Source organism: Coloeus monedula (genome assembly GCF_965178545.1).
Source record: "Coloeus monedula genome assembly, chromosome: 1".
In the NCBI taxonomy this organism is placed as follows: Eukaryota; Metazoa; Chordata; class Aves; order Passeriformes; family Corvidae; genus Coloeus; species Coloeus monedula.
In genome coordinates, this window is record NC_138781.1 from 3,137,429 (window position 1) to 3,153,810 (window position 16,382).

General features: G+C 41.2%; 1 protein-coding gene across 3 annotated transcripts in view; it reads right to left on the reverse strand.

Annotated features, from left to right (window-relative positions):
• The window catches only part of ADCYAP1R1 (ADCYAP receptor type I), a gene marked incomplete at its 3' end in the record, with an annotated part of 104,981 nt that overhangs the window by 64,281 nt on the left and 24,318 nt on the right, over positions 1–16,382 (reverse strand). For all 3 annotated transcript variants that reach the window (XM_082295485.1, XM_082295486.1, XM_082295484.1), the window contains exon 2: positions 15,424–15,529. In XM_082295485.1, the coding sequence (XP_082151611.1) occupies positions 15,424–15,529 (106 nt within the window). The remainder of the gene's footprint in view (positions 1–15,423; positions 15,530–16,382) is intronic.

Genomic DNA, 16,382 nt, shown 5'->3' on the forward strand with positions numbered 1-16,382 from the left:
AAAAAGAAATGAAAATTAGGTAAGCATATTATTATTCCTTCTCCCCCTCTTCCTATTAGAAAGAGTTAAAGATCAAGTAGGATGGAAATTGCTCTGTAGTTTTTCTCACCAATATGTGCAGGCAGGTAATTATCCTCCCATCTGAAGTAATAAATAACAATGAAAATTTGCATAACTTTAACCAATATTCCCTTATTGGAATGTAGAATAATTATGGAGAAATGGAAAATACACCTAAAGGGACCTATGGAGTTCACATAGATCCTTCTTTGCACCCAGGCAAAATAAACCATAACTAAAATATCTAAAAGGAATTTGGGGAGTTCTCATTGTCTGTGACATTTTTATTAGCTGGAAAAAGCGTGAAAAAAGAAAAGTATTACAGGGCACAATTCTGTGTGCTTGAGTAATAAAGACCCAGAAACTTCTTTATGTTTCAGTCACTTGAGAAATTCTGATTTGCAGGCATGGCAATAATGTCAGTGTCAGACAATAATATTAAGACAATGATAAATTCCTTCCTGATATTCTACGAATGAACAGATGTTATTTAGCAGATTTAAAATTAAATCCTGATGTAAACCCCAGCTAGATGTAAGTTTTTATAGCTGAAGGTGTGCATTTATGCAGGTAGAGAGTATAGGTTTATATTTACAGATATCTGCAGATAGTCCACAGTCTGAGATGCAGGTAGAAGAAAAATTAGGAAGCACACAAAACCTACTCAGTTTATAACCCAAGTGAGAAATCTTCTTCATGTGAGCAGGAATGCTCAGCTGCTGTAACCACACCACTGGAAAATCTCTTTATGACCTCTCAGTCCAGTGGAATAATGGGAAACAAATCAACGATTCTGGTGTGTCCTGCATGAAGACAATTACGGAATAGCCCTGCTGACTGGGAGCACTCTATTTAATTCTGTCCAGGATTATTCAGTTATGGTAACAGTGGGTTCTGGTTCGGGCAGTTTGCAGGTTAGCAGAGAAGGGGTGGAATTACATTAATCATTATTTTTTACGGCCAAAAATCTGGAGCAGACTCAAGTCCTTTCCTGTCTTGGGAATAAGGATGAGGTAAGTTCTTAAAATATTCCCAACAATCCTTCAGCACATTTTATTAATTGTTTGTGTTCATTATTTCAGTTTGGCTTTGCTCTTGGCATATGGCTTGGGCATACTCATTACACACTCTAATAATTGTTTTTTCTCCTCTAAAGCATTTCCTTGTGCACTGACTTCTGTGTCCAGCAATTTCTTCAGCCAGGTCACTCAGTGATGGATCCTTCCAGCCTTGCCTTTTGTTTGGGTTGTGATTTGTACTTGTGTTGTTTCACTCTGCTCCCTTCAATTTGTCTTTCTGCAGAAGGACACAAACCAATCGATGCCAGCAGCTGGGAGAGCAGGAGATGTATGGCCTGATTACCAAAAGTGGAAGCTGCCATGGAAGTCTGAAATGGCTTTTAGGGTAATCAGAAAGGCAAGGAAAAGGATAAATAAGAAAAGCATCTGCAGGTGCTTGTCCACAAGGCTCAACTATCTGCTCCTGAAGGGTGAAAACAATGCTGTTTAACCCATGTCCAGCTATTTGGGTAAGGTTCCCATTTGGTTTAAACCAATGAAAAAACCCACAAAAAACCAAACCAAAATGCACCAAAACCCAAAAACTAAAACAACAACAACAACAAAAAAAAAACCCCAAAAAACAAAACCAAAAAAACCCAACCCACCAAACAAAACACTAAACAAAAAAACACCAAAAAAACCCAAAACGACCCAACAACAAAAACACCAACCGGAAAAATAAAAAAATGTCTATGAACACTGAAAAAAAGAGGAATTCCAGGGCTGGGAAGTGAAATAGGCAGCTCAGCTCTCTGAGATTATGGATGTGCCTTCAGTGGGACTCAGCTTGCATATTAAGGCACCTTAATTTAGGTTTTTTAATATGCAAACTGAATGTAAATCTCTGTATCTATCAACTCTACAAGGAGTCTTGGGAGACTCGCCAGCTAATTTAGCCAATAATTTAGATGTCTAACATCCAGTGATGCAATTGTTCCCCAAGGGGGGCATTTTTTCCCTAAATACGGAGCCCAGTACAGTTCTCTTCACTGAAAAACATGCCAAAAATGCCTGTTGGATTCAGTGGGAGTTGAGATGGGATTGAGAGCAGCAGAATTCCACCTGTTCTTGGTGCTGACAGCAGAACCCTTCCACTGCCAGCTGGCGATTGGCTGCTCTTATTTTGGTAAAAAATGTGCTTGCTTAAAGAAGCATCAAAATTTTAAAAGTGTGTCTCATCAAAAATCCTTTTAAAAAAGCAAGCTGACCGTAGCTATAAATATTTTATTACCTGGGAAGTGAGGTTTTTGGGGTATTTCCACATGGCTTGAGGCTCAAAAATATTCAAGTTAAAACCAAAAATGCCTCTAAACTCCATGTTTACAATGTTGTGCAAGAGACAGGTAATTACTTTGATTTGTCTGTAAATAATTTATGAGACATTATACATTCATTGAGCCGTCAAAATCGTGAGTCTTCATGGCATCCGGGAGCAAAATTCAGGAAGGCAGAGAGAAGGAAAGAACATTTATTTGAACAGATCGATTTGAAATCTTGTTGGCAAGTTTTCTAGATTCTGTTCCTTTCCAACTGTTTTGCAGGAATAATGGTTATACTGGGAAAAAAAATGGACTCCAACGTTCAACATTCCTGTCGATGGGAAATGAAGGAAAAACAGATGACACATCAACAGGGCAGAAGGTCTTCTATCTTACTTCTGAAGTGCCTTAAATTCATATATTATCTTAAAATAGTTATAAAAGGCTGGTCAAATCAACTTTTTTCCTCTTTTTTATTTAATTTTTCTTTTTTCATAGAAGAGCCTACACATCTACTTTAAGCAAATACTCTGCTTTCAGCCAGCTAAAGGGAGATTAATTTCACCTTTAAACTCAAGAGTGACATTGCTAAAGAATTCCTGCACCAAAGAGTAACTTGTTTCTGTGGTGGAACTCATATTAGAAAATGAAATCTCAAGCTGGGAAGCAAAACAGCACTGGCCAAGTTAATTTGTTTTCTAGCACAGAATGCAAAATTCTCCTCTCTGCAAGGAACTATTGCCACATATTAAGCTTTATGATCCCCAACCCAAAACACGAGTTCTTTTTTCTCTTCTGTTACAAAGGGCCGGAAAAGTTGCATGAGAGAATTCTCCCTTTGTACTTTCCTGTTCCCTCTTTTTCTTGTGAGGAATTTGGGGAAGGAATTGCACATTTTTCATTCCCTCCCTTTTTCCAGCAGCAAACTACCATGTCCAGTCTGAGCCAGCAGTGCTGGATAGCAGCTCATGGGTCAAGCCAAGGATCTCCCTTCCCCACCCTCATCCCCCCTTGCACAGAAACTAAAAAAAATACAATGAAGACTGGAGCTGCAGTTCCTCCTGCCTTGTTAGTCCAGTGGTGGAAAAGGCCAAGAACTTTGTGGAAAAAAATAAAGCTCAGTAAGGGCTCAGGGAGCTGATATTTAAGGTGTGACGTGGAATGGTTTGGGTTGGAAAGGACCTTAAAGACCATGTAATTTCAATTCCCTTGCTGTGGGCATGGAATATATCAATGTAAGTGACTTTGTGCTGCTGCTTTTGAGGGTAAATAGGGCTGAATTATCTTGTTTTTGCCATGCTGAGATAAGTAAATAGAGACTTTTCTACCACTTAGCAGACAGAGCAGTTAAAAACTTGTTGGAGCACCATAACTTGCTCGTCCATCTGAAGATGATTTAACTTACTGTGCTTCGGTTTTATTTTGCTGAGGAAAAATCAATATGCAAAGCCTGTCAGGAGTCCAAATTATTACACTTATTCAGCTGCATGTATTATTGAGTAGGCAGTTCCCTGTAATGAAGATCTTGGCTTAAGTTTGTGAGGTATATTAAGAAGTAGTGGATGAAGCACAGAAGAGGCTGCAACAAGAAATGAAATTGTGCAGTTGGGCAGTTTTAAGCATTGGCCACCTCTGTGAGAATATCAGAAATCTCATAAGAAAAAAAAAACATTTCATGGTAAGAAGAGGCTAAGAAGACTTTCTTGAGTCTAGTGTCTAATACAATTTTGTTCACGACTAGAACTTTCCAAGTGATCCTACAATACCGGCAAATAGCAAAAGGAGTGATTTTAAATAAAATGTCAGAATGTTCCTCCAGAAACCCAAGTGCTGGTGAAAAGGTGATTCTTAAGTGGGTACAGAAAAGTCTTCCAATCAAAGTTATCAACAGAAAGCCATCAGAATTTCTTCCAACCCTTTCTTGCTCCCATCACATTTATTGTTCTCCCATCAGTTGTCTGAAGTACAGGCAACCTTCCCGTGAACAAAGGAAGCAGAACCTGGCAAATTTGCTTTCCAGAGTGGGATTTAACTGACCACTGCCAATATCTACATTTGAATGGCCCTCAAAGTTTTTATGGGAATAGACAGGAACAGGCAATCCTGGAGAGCAGTGTCTCCCACTGGAAAGCAGATGTTTGAAATGCATCTCATGAATCATTCCCTCAAAAATCCAGCTTTTTTCCTTTGACTAGGAAGGCAGCTTTGGGACAACAGCCAAGCTGAAAACACCTAAGGCACAGAAACCTCAAGTTCTGTGAGGAAAACTCACAGAATCACAGAAAATCCTGAGTTGGAAGGGACCCACAAGGATCACCGAGTCCAAGCCCCAGCCCTGCCAGCTGTTGACAAACCAGTGTCACACACTGAGCCTCTGCTGCAGTGACTCTGCTCCTTCTTGGGCTCCTGCCCAACACAAAGCCAGAAGGAAGGAGGATCCTGATTGTCATTGTCACCAGCAATGGGGAACATCATTACAAATGCGGAGCTCTTGCAGGGCACAGCGGGAATGGGTAAATATTGCAGATTTCCCATCACACCAGGGGGATAAACGTGTCCTTAACACCACCCAGAGTCCTAATTTCAGTCTGTGTTGGTAGATCCTCTTATATGCACTGGCCATATTTAATTAATTATTCAGCTGCAGAAACTCAAAGCTGAAGAATTAAGGAAAGGATCAAAATCTGTATTTAGTCTATATTAACACGTGCCAGTATCTTTTACATCCTTTTAGGCTTTTATAAGCTCAAGCAGGGATCGTAAATAGTTGCTGTACTGTTCTCTCCTTGCCTTTGGGTAATTTGACTAAAACAACCAAATTTCCTGGATGTGGTGTGCAGTAATCCTGCGGTTTCTCTGTTACAAACAAATGCTCACAATTATTAACTTAAGGAATGTGGTTTTTTCGTGTCTACAACCAATGCATTTTTTCATAGCTTGGTTAACATCCTCCAGCAAACAAAACTTCCTCAATTTTTTTATTTTTTTGGTGGATTTTCTTAGGAAACATCACTGATTCTCTGGAAATGCCTATCTCTTTTCACTGAGATTCCTAGAATCATGGAATGGTTTGGGTTGGAAGAGGCCTTGAAAGATCATCTAGATCAAATCTGCTGCAATGGTTAGAGACATCTTCAACTACATCTTCAGTGTCTCCCCATTCCACTCCAGTCCATGAAGTCAATGTATTTACTGAAGCTTTGAAGGTAATTCCAGGGATAAAATGAAGGTGTCTCTGGGCAATGATCTGCACTGGTCTTCTGTTTTCCATCACTGGTTATTCAGGGAGCCAGGGTGACTGACTTAGACCGGACATGGGGCTTTTAGGAAGCAATGTCAGGTATTTTGACTCTGAGGATTTCATTTGTTTTAACAAAGATAAGGTTTTACTGCAACCTGAGATGCTTCAGGGCATTGAGTTTCCAATCTGGGTAGACATGATTCTTCTCTAGGCCCCGTGACAGAATGTCTTGATACCCTAAGGAATACACCTGCACCTGCATCTGGTCCTAAAAATCTCCAACGTAATTTCCTATTTCTCTTGCTTCAGGAGGTTATTGGACACTAGAAAGCAATTTACAGGCAAAGTCTAGGGTTCATCCAGGGTTTCTCTGAAATGTAATCATTGCCAGTGAGGAGAAATCCAAAGTCCATCAGTGCTGCCTTCTCCATGTTTCATCACTGGACATAAAGATCCTAGAAACCAGTCAACTGTGCCATTGCCTCCAGCAAGGATCGAGCTCTCTCTCTCACTGCTGTGTTTCTCAGGGACACAAACAGTCTGAAGCAGCAAGAAAGCCTTGCTTTGTCAAAACATCCAGCAGCCAGCCACAGAACAAGCCATGGGAATAGGAACAAAAGAGCATTTTCACTGAATTCCCTTTTAAAGAAAGATCCAGTTGTCTGACACCTGACTCACTCATTTTTACAGAAGCGTAACACATTTGCAGGACCTTTATGAAAACACAAGCTCCATGCAAGGAAACACTTTTTTTGTTTCAGCACTCCAGAAGAGTGCAGCTGCTGCCTGCTGGGATGGAGCACTGGTTTCAGAGGAGTTGACCATCACATGCCACTTATCAATTATCACTCACTTATAATTCAGATGACTCCTTAATAGCTTTTTTGGGAATTATTTTTTAGCTATGGTAGTACAGATGCTAAAAAACTCGATGAGTGAGTGTTGTCACAGCTTCCAGCTGCTCACAACTCTGCTGATACTGACAGATGAAACCATCACTCATTAATTGGGTAAGTTTTGCTGCTTCTCATCATTCATTTTTTAACTGCAGTGGCCTGGTAGAACGTGATTGCAACTACATGTGCAGCTCACAACTGCTTGGGGCAACGTGAATTAGAATTGTACTCCTGCCCCACAGGTAAAACCAATTGCAAAGGCATCTAAAATCATGGAATAATGGGATGGTTTGTGTTGGAAGGGACCTTAAAGATCACCTCATTCACCCCCACCATGGGTAGGGACACTTTACACTAGGCCAGGTTGCATCTACTACGCTGTGTATTTGAAAATGTTCATTAAAAACTCCAAACCAACCAACCAACCAAGCAAAAATAAACAAAACACAAACAAAAATCCCCTGAAAGTAAACAATGTGTGGGGCAAGCCCTCACTCTTTAATGGTCTCTGCATATACTGGAAAGAAACTGCCCCCTTTGCTCTAGATCACCATGTACACGATGAACTAGATGGTTAGAGTGGTCTTCTTCATAATATTTAAGTCTGGACCAAAGAAAATAGAGGATTTAATGAACTGCACGTCACCATAGAAACAAGGAATTCACAGGTGGAACTGTGTAAATAATGGATATTTTATTTTTAAACACACACAAAAATCCCATTCTTTTCAATTAAGTCAGAGTTTTTCCTTCATTTTGTCTGACAAGAAAACAGAGAGTTGGACAGGCAGAAAGGAAATTCATTTTTAGCTTTTTATGTTGAATTTTATCATTTCTTTGCTTTTATCCCTAATGCAGTTTAAGTACCAATACTTCTGAAACAATGTTCTGTTGAACAGAACAATATGAAATGGCCATATATTTTCATTTCCCAAATTTGTTAATGGCTGCTGTTTTTCAGCCTCAATTATTTTAAAATGTAACCTTAACCCTCATTTTTCAATGACTAAACTTTTATTCAATCTAGTTCCCAGAAACTCATCTTACCCGAGTCATTATTGTACCCACCTGCCTGGGCAAATTCTAATTCACATTTCATTTTCTTTTAACTTATATTCCTTGCCCATTATAGAAGGACTTCCTGGCAATTCTGGAGGTGACAAAAGTAATGGTTTTGAAAGAACCAGGTGGGAATTATCACATGAATATACTATGGGATGGGAATAGTGGCTCATACCTGTGTTTCACAGCTAATGGTGTTTTCAGAGCTGTAGATATTAAATTCCAGTACTTTTCCTTCCCTTCTTTCCTGAATGGAAGTCCAGCAAATGCTGAGAAGATGATTAAACTCAGATTTATCAGCAGGGCTTGCAAAGGTGGCAGTCCTTGTTTAAACCACCACAGTGTGTTCCTGCTGCCCAAGGACATAATAGAAATTTCTGCCCCATTACAGCAATTTTTACATCTTTTTCTCTGAGTCATCTTCCCTGACCATCCCCAGGCTGATGATCACCTCACCTAAGCTTTAACCAGCTTAGAGAGTCCACAGGGCTTAACTCGTCCTCTGGCCTCCCTCCTGAGTCAGGGGAGAGAGAAAAAGGCTGTTCCAGAGAACAATTTATCCACAAATGTCAGGAACCCAGAGAAGCTGGAAAGGAATAGCTCTAAGGAAGGAGCCACGGCTCTAAAGGGTTCAGACTTCGTTTAGGTCAGAGAACTGAGGTGTTACTCACTAAAATCCAGAAAGACAAATTCTGTTCCCGGAGATGAAGTGGTGAATAAGAACTTGTAAGGCTTGAGGTTAAGATTCTTATGGCAGAGACTGAAGAAACCATGTCTATCCTATGTGGGAAATCCATGGCAGAGCTGTGCCCAGGTGATGCAGGATGCACCTATGGCCCTACACTCTCCACATGGCCCTACACACTCCATGGCCCTACAAACTTCACATGGCCCTACACTCTCCACATGGCCCTACACTCTCCACATGGCCCTACACTCTCCATATGGCCCTACACACTCCATATGGGCCTACACACTCTCCATATGGGCCTACACACTCCACATGGCCCTACACACTCCACATGGCCCTACACACTCCATGGCCCTACACACTCCATAGCCCTACATTCTCCACATGGCCCTATACACTCCACATGGCCCTACACACTCCACATGGCCCTATACACTCCACATGGCCCTACACGCTCCATGGCCCTACACACTCCACATGGCCCTACACTCTCCATGGCCCTACACTCTCCATGGCCCTACACTCTCCATGGCCCTATACACTCCACATAGCCCTATACACTCCATATGGCCCTACACACTCTATATAGCCCTACACACTCCACATGGCCCTACACACCCCTTTGCCATGGCTCAGCACTATCCCATGGATAGCACATGGCACTCAAGACAAGGGGACAGTATATTAAGGAATGATTTTCTTGAAATTGAAACACACAAGATTCCAACCACACTGTGATCCCTGATGAAAAATGGTCCAGAGATTTCCAGTCTAGTGGCAATCCAGCTGGGCCTGGAAGCAAAAGCTGTAGGATCACAAAAACTCTATTTCTGTTCCCAGCACCATGATCTCAGCTGGGAGTTACAACGCCAAAGGAATATCCCTGCGCATCTCCCATTAGTTTTGTGTCTGGGGTGCAATGTGGATGCCATTTGAATCTCTCTTTCCAGGAATTCCTCACCAGAAAAATTATTGTTGTACTGTTTGCCTCCCCAGGAAGAGCATTTAGGTGAATATAGCTTGGCTGTGTATTAAAGAGGGATGAGAAAGAAACATCCTAAAGGCTTTTCCAAGAAATGTGCTGCTGGTTCACCCACTGGAGGTTTGTCCTGTCTGCAGCTGTGTCTAGCAAAAAAACTTTCCTTCAATGATTCCAGGGCAGTTTGGCTGTGACACAACACCCTTTCTTTCCCCTGCCAAAGCTGATCCTGAACTTTTCCAATGGCAATGCACTTCCAGGCTTTCAGCCTCACTGATGTGACTGAATTCACAGTGGGTCAGCATCGACATTTTAGCTTCAGCTGCTGCATTGGAGGAAAAGATTCTTTATGGATTTGCAAGCTTGGTGTATGCCTGGAGTGTGAAGATTTTGGTCATTATTACCAACAGAATTCATTCAACCCAACTTCAGACCTCCAGTATGGTTGTGTTAATAGGCAAGGGAGAAAAATGGGCATTTGTAACACAACCTTTTCAGCAGGAGGTGGAAGCAGAAATAGGGCAAATTGAAGTTCTGTAAGTATTTGTAAGTGTCAGTGAGTTCTGATTTTGACCTCTTGACTATAAACTCAGTTTCAGTATCTATCACTGATAAAGATCTCTCTATTTTATAAGTCCATTTTGAGGTGACATGAATTTATTCACCCTATCAGATGAACAAACTTAGAGAATCCTAGAATGGTTTAGGCTGGAAGGGACCTTAAAGTTCATCTAATTCCAACCTCCTGCCACGTGCAGGGACACCTTCCACTATCCCAGGCTGCTCCAAGCTCCATCCAACCTGGCCTTGGACACTTCCAGGGATGGGGCAGCCGCAGCTTCTCTGGGCACCCTGTGCCAGGGCCTCCCCACCCTCACAGGGCAGAATTTCTTCCCAGTACCTAATCTAAAACTACCCCCTTTCACTTAAAACCATTCCCCCTTTCCCAAAAATATCTAAAAAACATGATAATAAAGTCAGAGAAATTCAGCAATGAGCTGAAGAACGAATCAATGCTTGGAAAACAGAGATCAGTGAAGCAGTTTTTCTTGTATTTGCCTGAGAAAAAGCAAAGTTCGATCACAGCTTGGGTCCCCAGGGGTGCACAGGAGATTTGTTCAGATAGAGACTCTACAGAATGGATGCCAAAAATAAGCACAGACCCTGTGTCTGTCATCACATGTCCCTGGCTTCTCCCTCAAAATTCTTTCTTGTTCCTACCATCTCTAATATGAATTTAGCCGAAGACACTTTATGCAGTATCACATGGATAAATCCATCAGTGCAAAGAAAAGCATCTTTGACCAAAGGGAGATGTATCCAAGCAGATCAAAGCTATCTAGGTCTGTATCCTGATTAAAAAGGAGCCACAGAGGAAACTGTCAGGTGTAGAGACATTTTCTTATCTATACCCTTCCAACTCCAGGAATTCATTAGCTTGGATTCAATCCTGGTCCTGTTGTTCTTGGGCACAGCTGCTTCAATAAGAGAGACACAGTGAAGTAATGTCTTCCCAGTGGTGCCAGGAGAAATAACAGCAGATAATTCAAAAGCTCTGTGAGAACAAGAGGCGGATGAGACACTCAATAAAAAATGTGAAACTGAAAAAAAACCTGCTCCATCATCTTTGTGTGATGGAAACATAATTCAAAATCTCTCTTTGCATCACCACACTACCTTCTGATTACCATCTCCTACCCCTTATCAGCTTCTTTCCTGTTGATTTACAGGGTAACTTTTAACAAGGATTAGATGTGATTCCCTGTAGGAATCATCACTTCCTTTCAATTCCTTGACATGCCTGGGAATGTCGCTTCCTTTCAACATCTTTCAGAGGAAGGACAGGAGGAGTGGGGCTGGAAAACAAGGGCTTCAAGTTAAAGATTGATTTGACAGTGAGTCACGAACCACATAATCACCAATGAGGCCTCATCACTTCTTTTTCTATTCAAATTCTCCTGCTGAGTTCACTTTTGTCACACCTTGGCTCATTCCAGGCTAGTGCATTTTAAGCACTTTGAACATTAAATTTTAGGCACAAACTGCAGATCACTCAAGGAACTCCCCCACCATTTGAGAGAGAGCCACGTTCAAGGGACAAGTCTGGAATACCCCATTCCAAAAGTGGAAAGCAAGACAGGGACAGGCTGGGAAAACTCTTTCATGCCAGTCTACAGCTGGAGGTGTTCTCCATTTCATCAGCAGGGTTCTTTCCATCACAATTCAGATTTTTTTGGGGTGATCCAGACCTCCAGCATGACCTACTCAATCTATCAGAGCCAGAAGCTAAAGGTGGGATTTGTCTGATCAAACGTAGACACTTAAATGTGATTATTCAGAGCTGAGATGGTCACCCTTAATTCCATATGTGTCCAGAGGGAAAAAATATACATCATATAATCTGCATTGAGGAGGGAATAAATGTCTGTCTCAGGCTCTACTTGGTAGATATCCAGAGCTACAAACTGAGGAAGGTGACTTGCTCATTTGTAGTGCAGATGCACTTGCAGGTATCAACATTTAATTAGATAAATCCTCTGCTAAATGCACATAAGCCAGGAAACTATCATTAATATCTGAGTAACTCCTGTGTCAGTCTTTCCTAGCCCCAGGGTTGGGAACAGGTCAGAAGAGTCTGGACAGGAGAAACAGAAATAAAAAAGGGTGCATGTGGATCAGCCATGAGATTCATCAATTCTGATCTGGCAGAAAACACCTGGAGGGTTGGTGAGAGCTAGAAGAGGGTCCAGCACAAACTGGGGCAGCTTCACAGGAAGAGAGGGATGAAAACTCAAACAGAGGAGATTGCAAACGTTGATGTAAGAAATAGCCTGGCTCCACTGCCTGGGGAAGTTGAGTATGAAGTAATCACTGCTCTCCTTCCTTTCTTGTCTGCCTTTGGCTTTCATTACTCTGCTTTATCAGTTTAATTCCTTCTCCAGAGCAAAGGAGTCAGATTCTGGGTCCTGCTGAGATTTCATTTCCTTCAAATTCTCTTTTTCATTCAGGCTGTAAGTGATGACTGAACGAGGACGGACACATAGGGTCAGCACATGCCCCCTATTTCTTCTCATATAAAGTTTCCTAAAGAATTTAAAGCATTTAAGAGGAAGAATCCATCATGAAACTAATGGAAAAAAGAAACCAAACAGAAAATCTCAAGGCACTCATTGCCTCTGAAGCATTAAAGGCATGGCACAGCAGCAGAAGGAGAGAAAACAGTGCTGTGAAGAATAAAGAAATAATGAGCAGAACATCTGGGCATGAGAGGCAGAGTAGGAGAGAAAGGGGGAAACATCAGAAAACCCCATTTGGTCGGTGTTTGTGTTCACCAACACAGCAAGGGGGTAAAGCCAAGGCAGCAGAGCCGAGTTCCTGCAAAATGGAGGAACCCATAAGTTGTTCTTCTTATTTTGCCACCCAAGGACAGGGCTTCCCATGCAGAGAATTATCAGTGCAGAAAACAAGGCCTCCAAACAGAGATAATAAATAAATATAATTAGTTATTTATAATTTTAAATAGTATTGCCATTATTGGTTTTGTGCCATGTGGACACCTTGAAGAAGGACTCATGAACTCTAACATTTTATATTCTTGTTCTAAGTCCTGTAGAAATACAGAACACAGAGACTGTTCATGTCCCAGATCCAAGTTCTGTACGTGACCCTCTTTGTGTCACCTGCCACAAAAGGTGGATTTTTCTTTCACATCACAGTCACTCAGAAACAGTTCACAAGCCCCTACAGACTTCCTTAAAGCTCACAATCCCATTTCATACCTTGCAGCCACAGTGAGGAGAAATAAATTCTCAAAAAATGTGTATGCTGAATTGTTCAATGGGAACTTCCATGCAGGAATAGTCAAAGAGGGGAAGAGGTAATTGTGAAAAAACAGAATTTTATTCACCAGTCAGGAGGGATTTCTTCCCTCTTTCAGCTGTTTCTGACAAGCAAAGGAGTTATTTCCCATCTTTCTCTTTCTTTGAAAGAAACAAGCTGGTAACATTTCTCCACTACCTGCCATCATTAGTAAGTCTTAGTGCTGAACAAACAAAAATATGTTCAGCAATATTCATTTTCCCCAAATAAGAAACAGTTTGTGTGCAGCAGGAGGAATGCAAGAGGAATCAACACGCTGCACTTATGACTGCTTAACTTCTGGAAAATTACTGCATCTTCAGGGAGTTTTGTGGTGAAACATCTCGCAAAAATTTAACCAATAAGGAGGTGATGGAGTTTTGTTGATATCTCATCCTTTAACTAAGGAGATAAAGCTTTTTTGGGAGGGAGGGTGGCAGGATCTGGCTTGAAGTAAGCACCATATAATGAAAAGTGAGCTTTGAAGTCAGGATTTAAAGAGTTTAGAGTGAAATGTAGTCCCAGAGGTGAAATGAAACAAATTTAAAACGTATCTACAAAAATTTAAGAAAAAAATTTAAAATATTTAAAACTTAGAGGAAAAGGACAGCAAGCAGGATCTATGGAATGAAAGGGCTTTCAAACAAGAAATACACCAGAATCCTTCACTGGAAGATTAATCTCTCGGAGGGGATATGGTTTCTTTACTCAAAGCCACATAAAGTACGGAAGTCGTTGCCACAGGATGTGGGGAACAACTCAAAGATGCTCAGCGAGCCTGGGAAAATCTTCCCAGCGATTCAGCCTGCAAAGACTGGGGGAGCAGAACAGGGAGCAGCTGGGTTCTGCTCAGAGTGAGAGCCTGAAAGGATCCAGTCCCTTCCTGCCTGAGTGGGTGATAAAATTTAATCACATTGAGATTCAAAAGCCTTTCCAATGGCTCTGGGCTTCCTCTAGCTCTGAGTTGTGTCCTTTCAATTTGGAACAGGCAGGGGGAGGAGTTCAGAGTGAATAGTCCCCAGCTGTCGGGTTATTCTGGATTTGGGTGATAAAGAACAAACTGGCTGGTGAAATGGTCTCTATTCACCTGGGGAGTTCTATGAATTCCTGAATCCAAACAATAGCCATTGCATAAGAAGTAGGGCTCATGATCAGCTCCTGGCATCATTCTGGGGGTAGGGGATGAGAAACAGGCTTTTTTCCCTTTTTTCCTTGCTCATGCCACTTCTGGACCAGGGAAAAACTGGGAAGCTCTTCTGTAAAGCACAAAGAGGGTCTCAAAACCACATCCCTGGGGGTGAAATGAACTGCCTGAAGTACACTGAGCTTTTCTCACTTCTACCACAGCACACAGTTTGTCTGCCCAGAGCTGGGCAGCAGAATAGAAATGAATTTATGCATGAGATGAACAGCAGGACCCTGATGGAAACACTCCCCTCTGATGGAAACACTCCCAGCAGCTAAAATGCAGAACGGTTTGCTTTAGAGGACACTGGTAACACAGATATCTACGCTCTGCCCTCCTTTACTTCTGCACTAAAATGTGCTGCAAGAAAAAGGGGAGGCAAATCTCCCCTCCTTCATCACACACAATGTGTTTTATCGGCTTTTCTCTGCGGTTTTATCAATTCCAGTCACAGCAGAAGCAGTTTGGACAGGACTCAGTAAATGGACCCTGATTTCCAATTAGTTCCTTTGCCATTCTTTGCCCTTCTCTCCTTGGTGCTGGCCACAGGCAGCTGCTGCTGCGGTCAGGAGGAAATAAGACAGGATATTAAACTATAAATTTCTTCACTCGCTGCCTCAGTTTCTTACCTCAGCAATAGCACAAGTATCCTTCATCAAGAGTACAGAGATCCCAGTGTTAATCCCTGTAAAGGGCTTCGGATCATGGGAGAGATGCACAAATTATTACTGAGACGAGGAGGGAAAATGAGCTGCTCCAGAGCAGCACTTTGTGTCACATCCTGTCCCCAAAGCTGCTGTCACCCAGGAAAAAATCATCCAGGTGTCTTTTCTTTTTAATTTTCTTTCTTCCTTTTTTTTTTTTTGGTTTTGTAGACATTTTGTAACTGCATTACCTAAAGTAAAGAAACAGATTCCTGACCTCTGATAATAACCAGGAATGGTTCTTGTGCACTCCCATTGATTGAATTTTTGTCCTTTCAACATTTCCCCGAGCTCATTCAGCAGCAGTGATGCTCCTCTTGCCATGAAGTGTTTGCTTTGACACTGCTGAAAACCCCTCCAGGCACCACAGGAAATGGTGAAAAACACTTTGAATTGTCAGCTCAATGTGCATGAACCGAAACTCACCTGGAGAAGAGTCATTGAGAGGGTTCAGGGCCGTCGCCCTCCGGATCTTCTCCAGACAAGTCTCTTGCTCCTTTTTAATGATGCAGTTGGAATGGGTTGCTGAAACCTGAAATATGGGGGGAAATGGGAAAAAAAACCCCAGTTACAAAATTAAAATAGTTACAGTTACAAAAAAACCCCAAAAACATTTAAAAAATTAATGGTGAGGTTATCAGGAAGCATCGGGAAGATTTAAGGTTCCATTACAAGAAAAAAAAAGAAGGAAGAAGAAAGAAAAGTATCATTCAAAGTTGAACAAAAACTGTAACAAACTTCATTTTCTTTCCTTGACTTTTACTCTTCTTTTTTCTTCTTCTAGCAGGTCTAAGGCCAAATGAAGTAATTTAAATTCTCATAAATTATTTGGGGATTTTATATTGTTCCTCCTGTCAAAATGTGATTTCTAACATATTTGCTTTTTTTTATTTAATTCCTTCTTCATAAAAAGCTGAAACAAGGATATCTTTTAAATAGAGAAATAATTTAAAGAGGAATCAGGAATCAATTTAGGCTTGGTTTGATCCTCCACCAGTTTCTTGTGAGTCTTTGCACAATTCATTAAAATCTCTCTGGAATCCAAACCAAATTAAAAGCTGTTTCTCTTATTCTTTCACCTTGTTCATTCCTCAGTGTTAACTTTATTTATTCCCAGAGAATTCACAGCAAATTCTTTTGCCAAAAAGAATACAATGCCAATTAAACCAGGCTGGCTTGATCCAAATATTTCCCTTCTCTTTTTCTGTTTTTCTATCTTTAACTCTCTAATACACCCCACTACAATAAAAAAGTAAAGGGGAAAAAAGAAGGGAATAAAAATTTTGTTTATGAGAGGAACTCTGCAGGCAACACAATCCAGGCAATCCCAAAGCAGCAACAAAATAACAATGTGACCCATTTCTGGAAATCAGTCCAGGATTTCA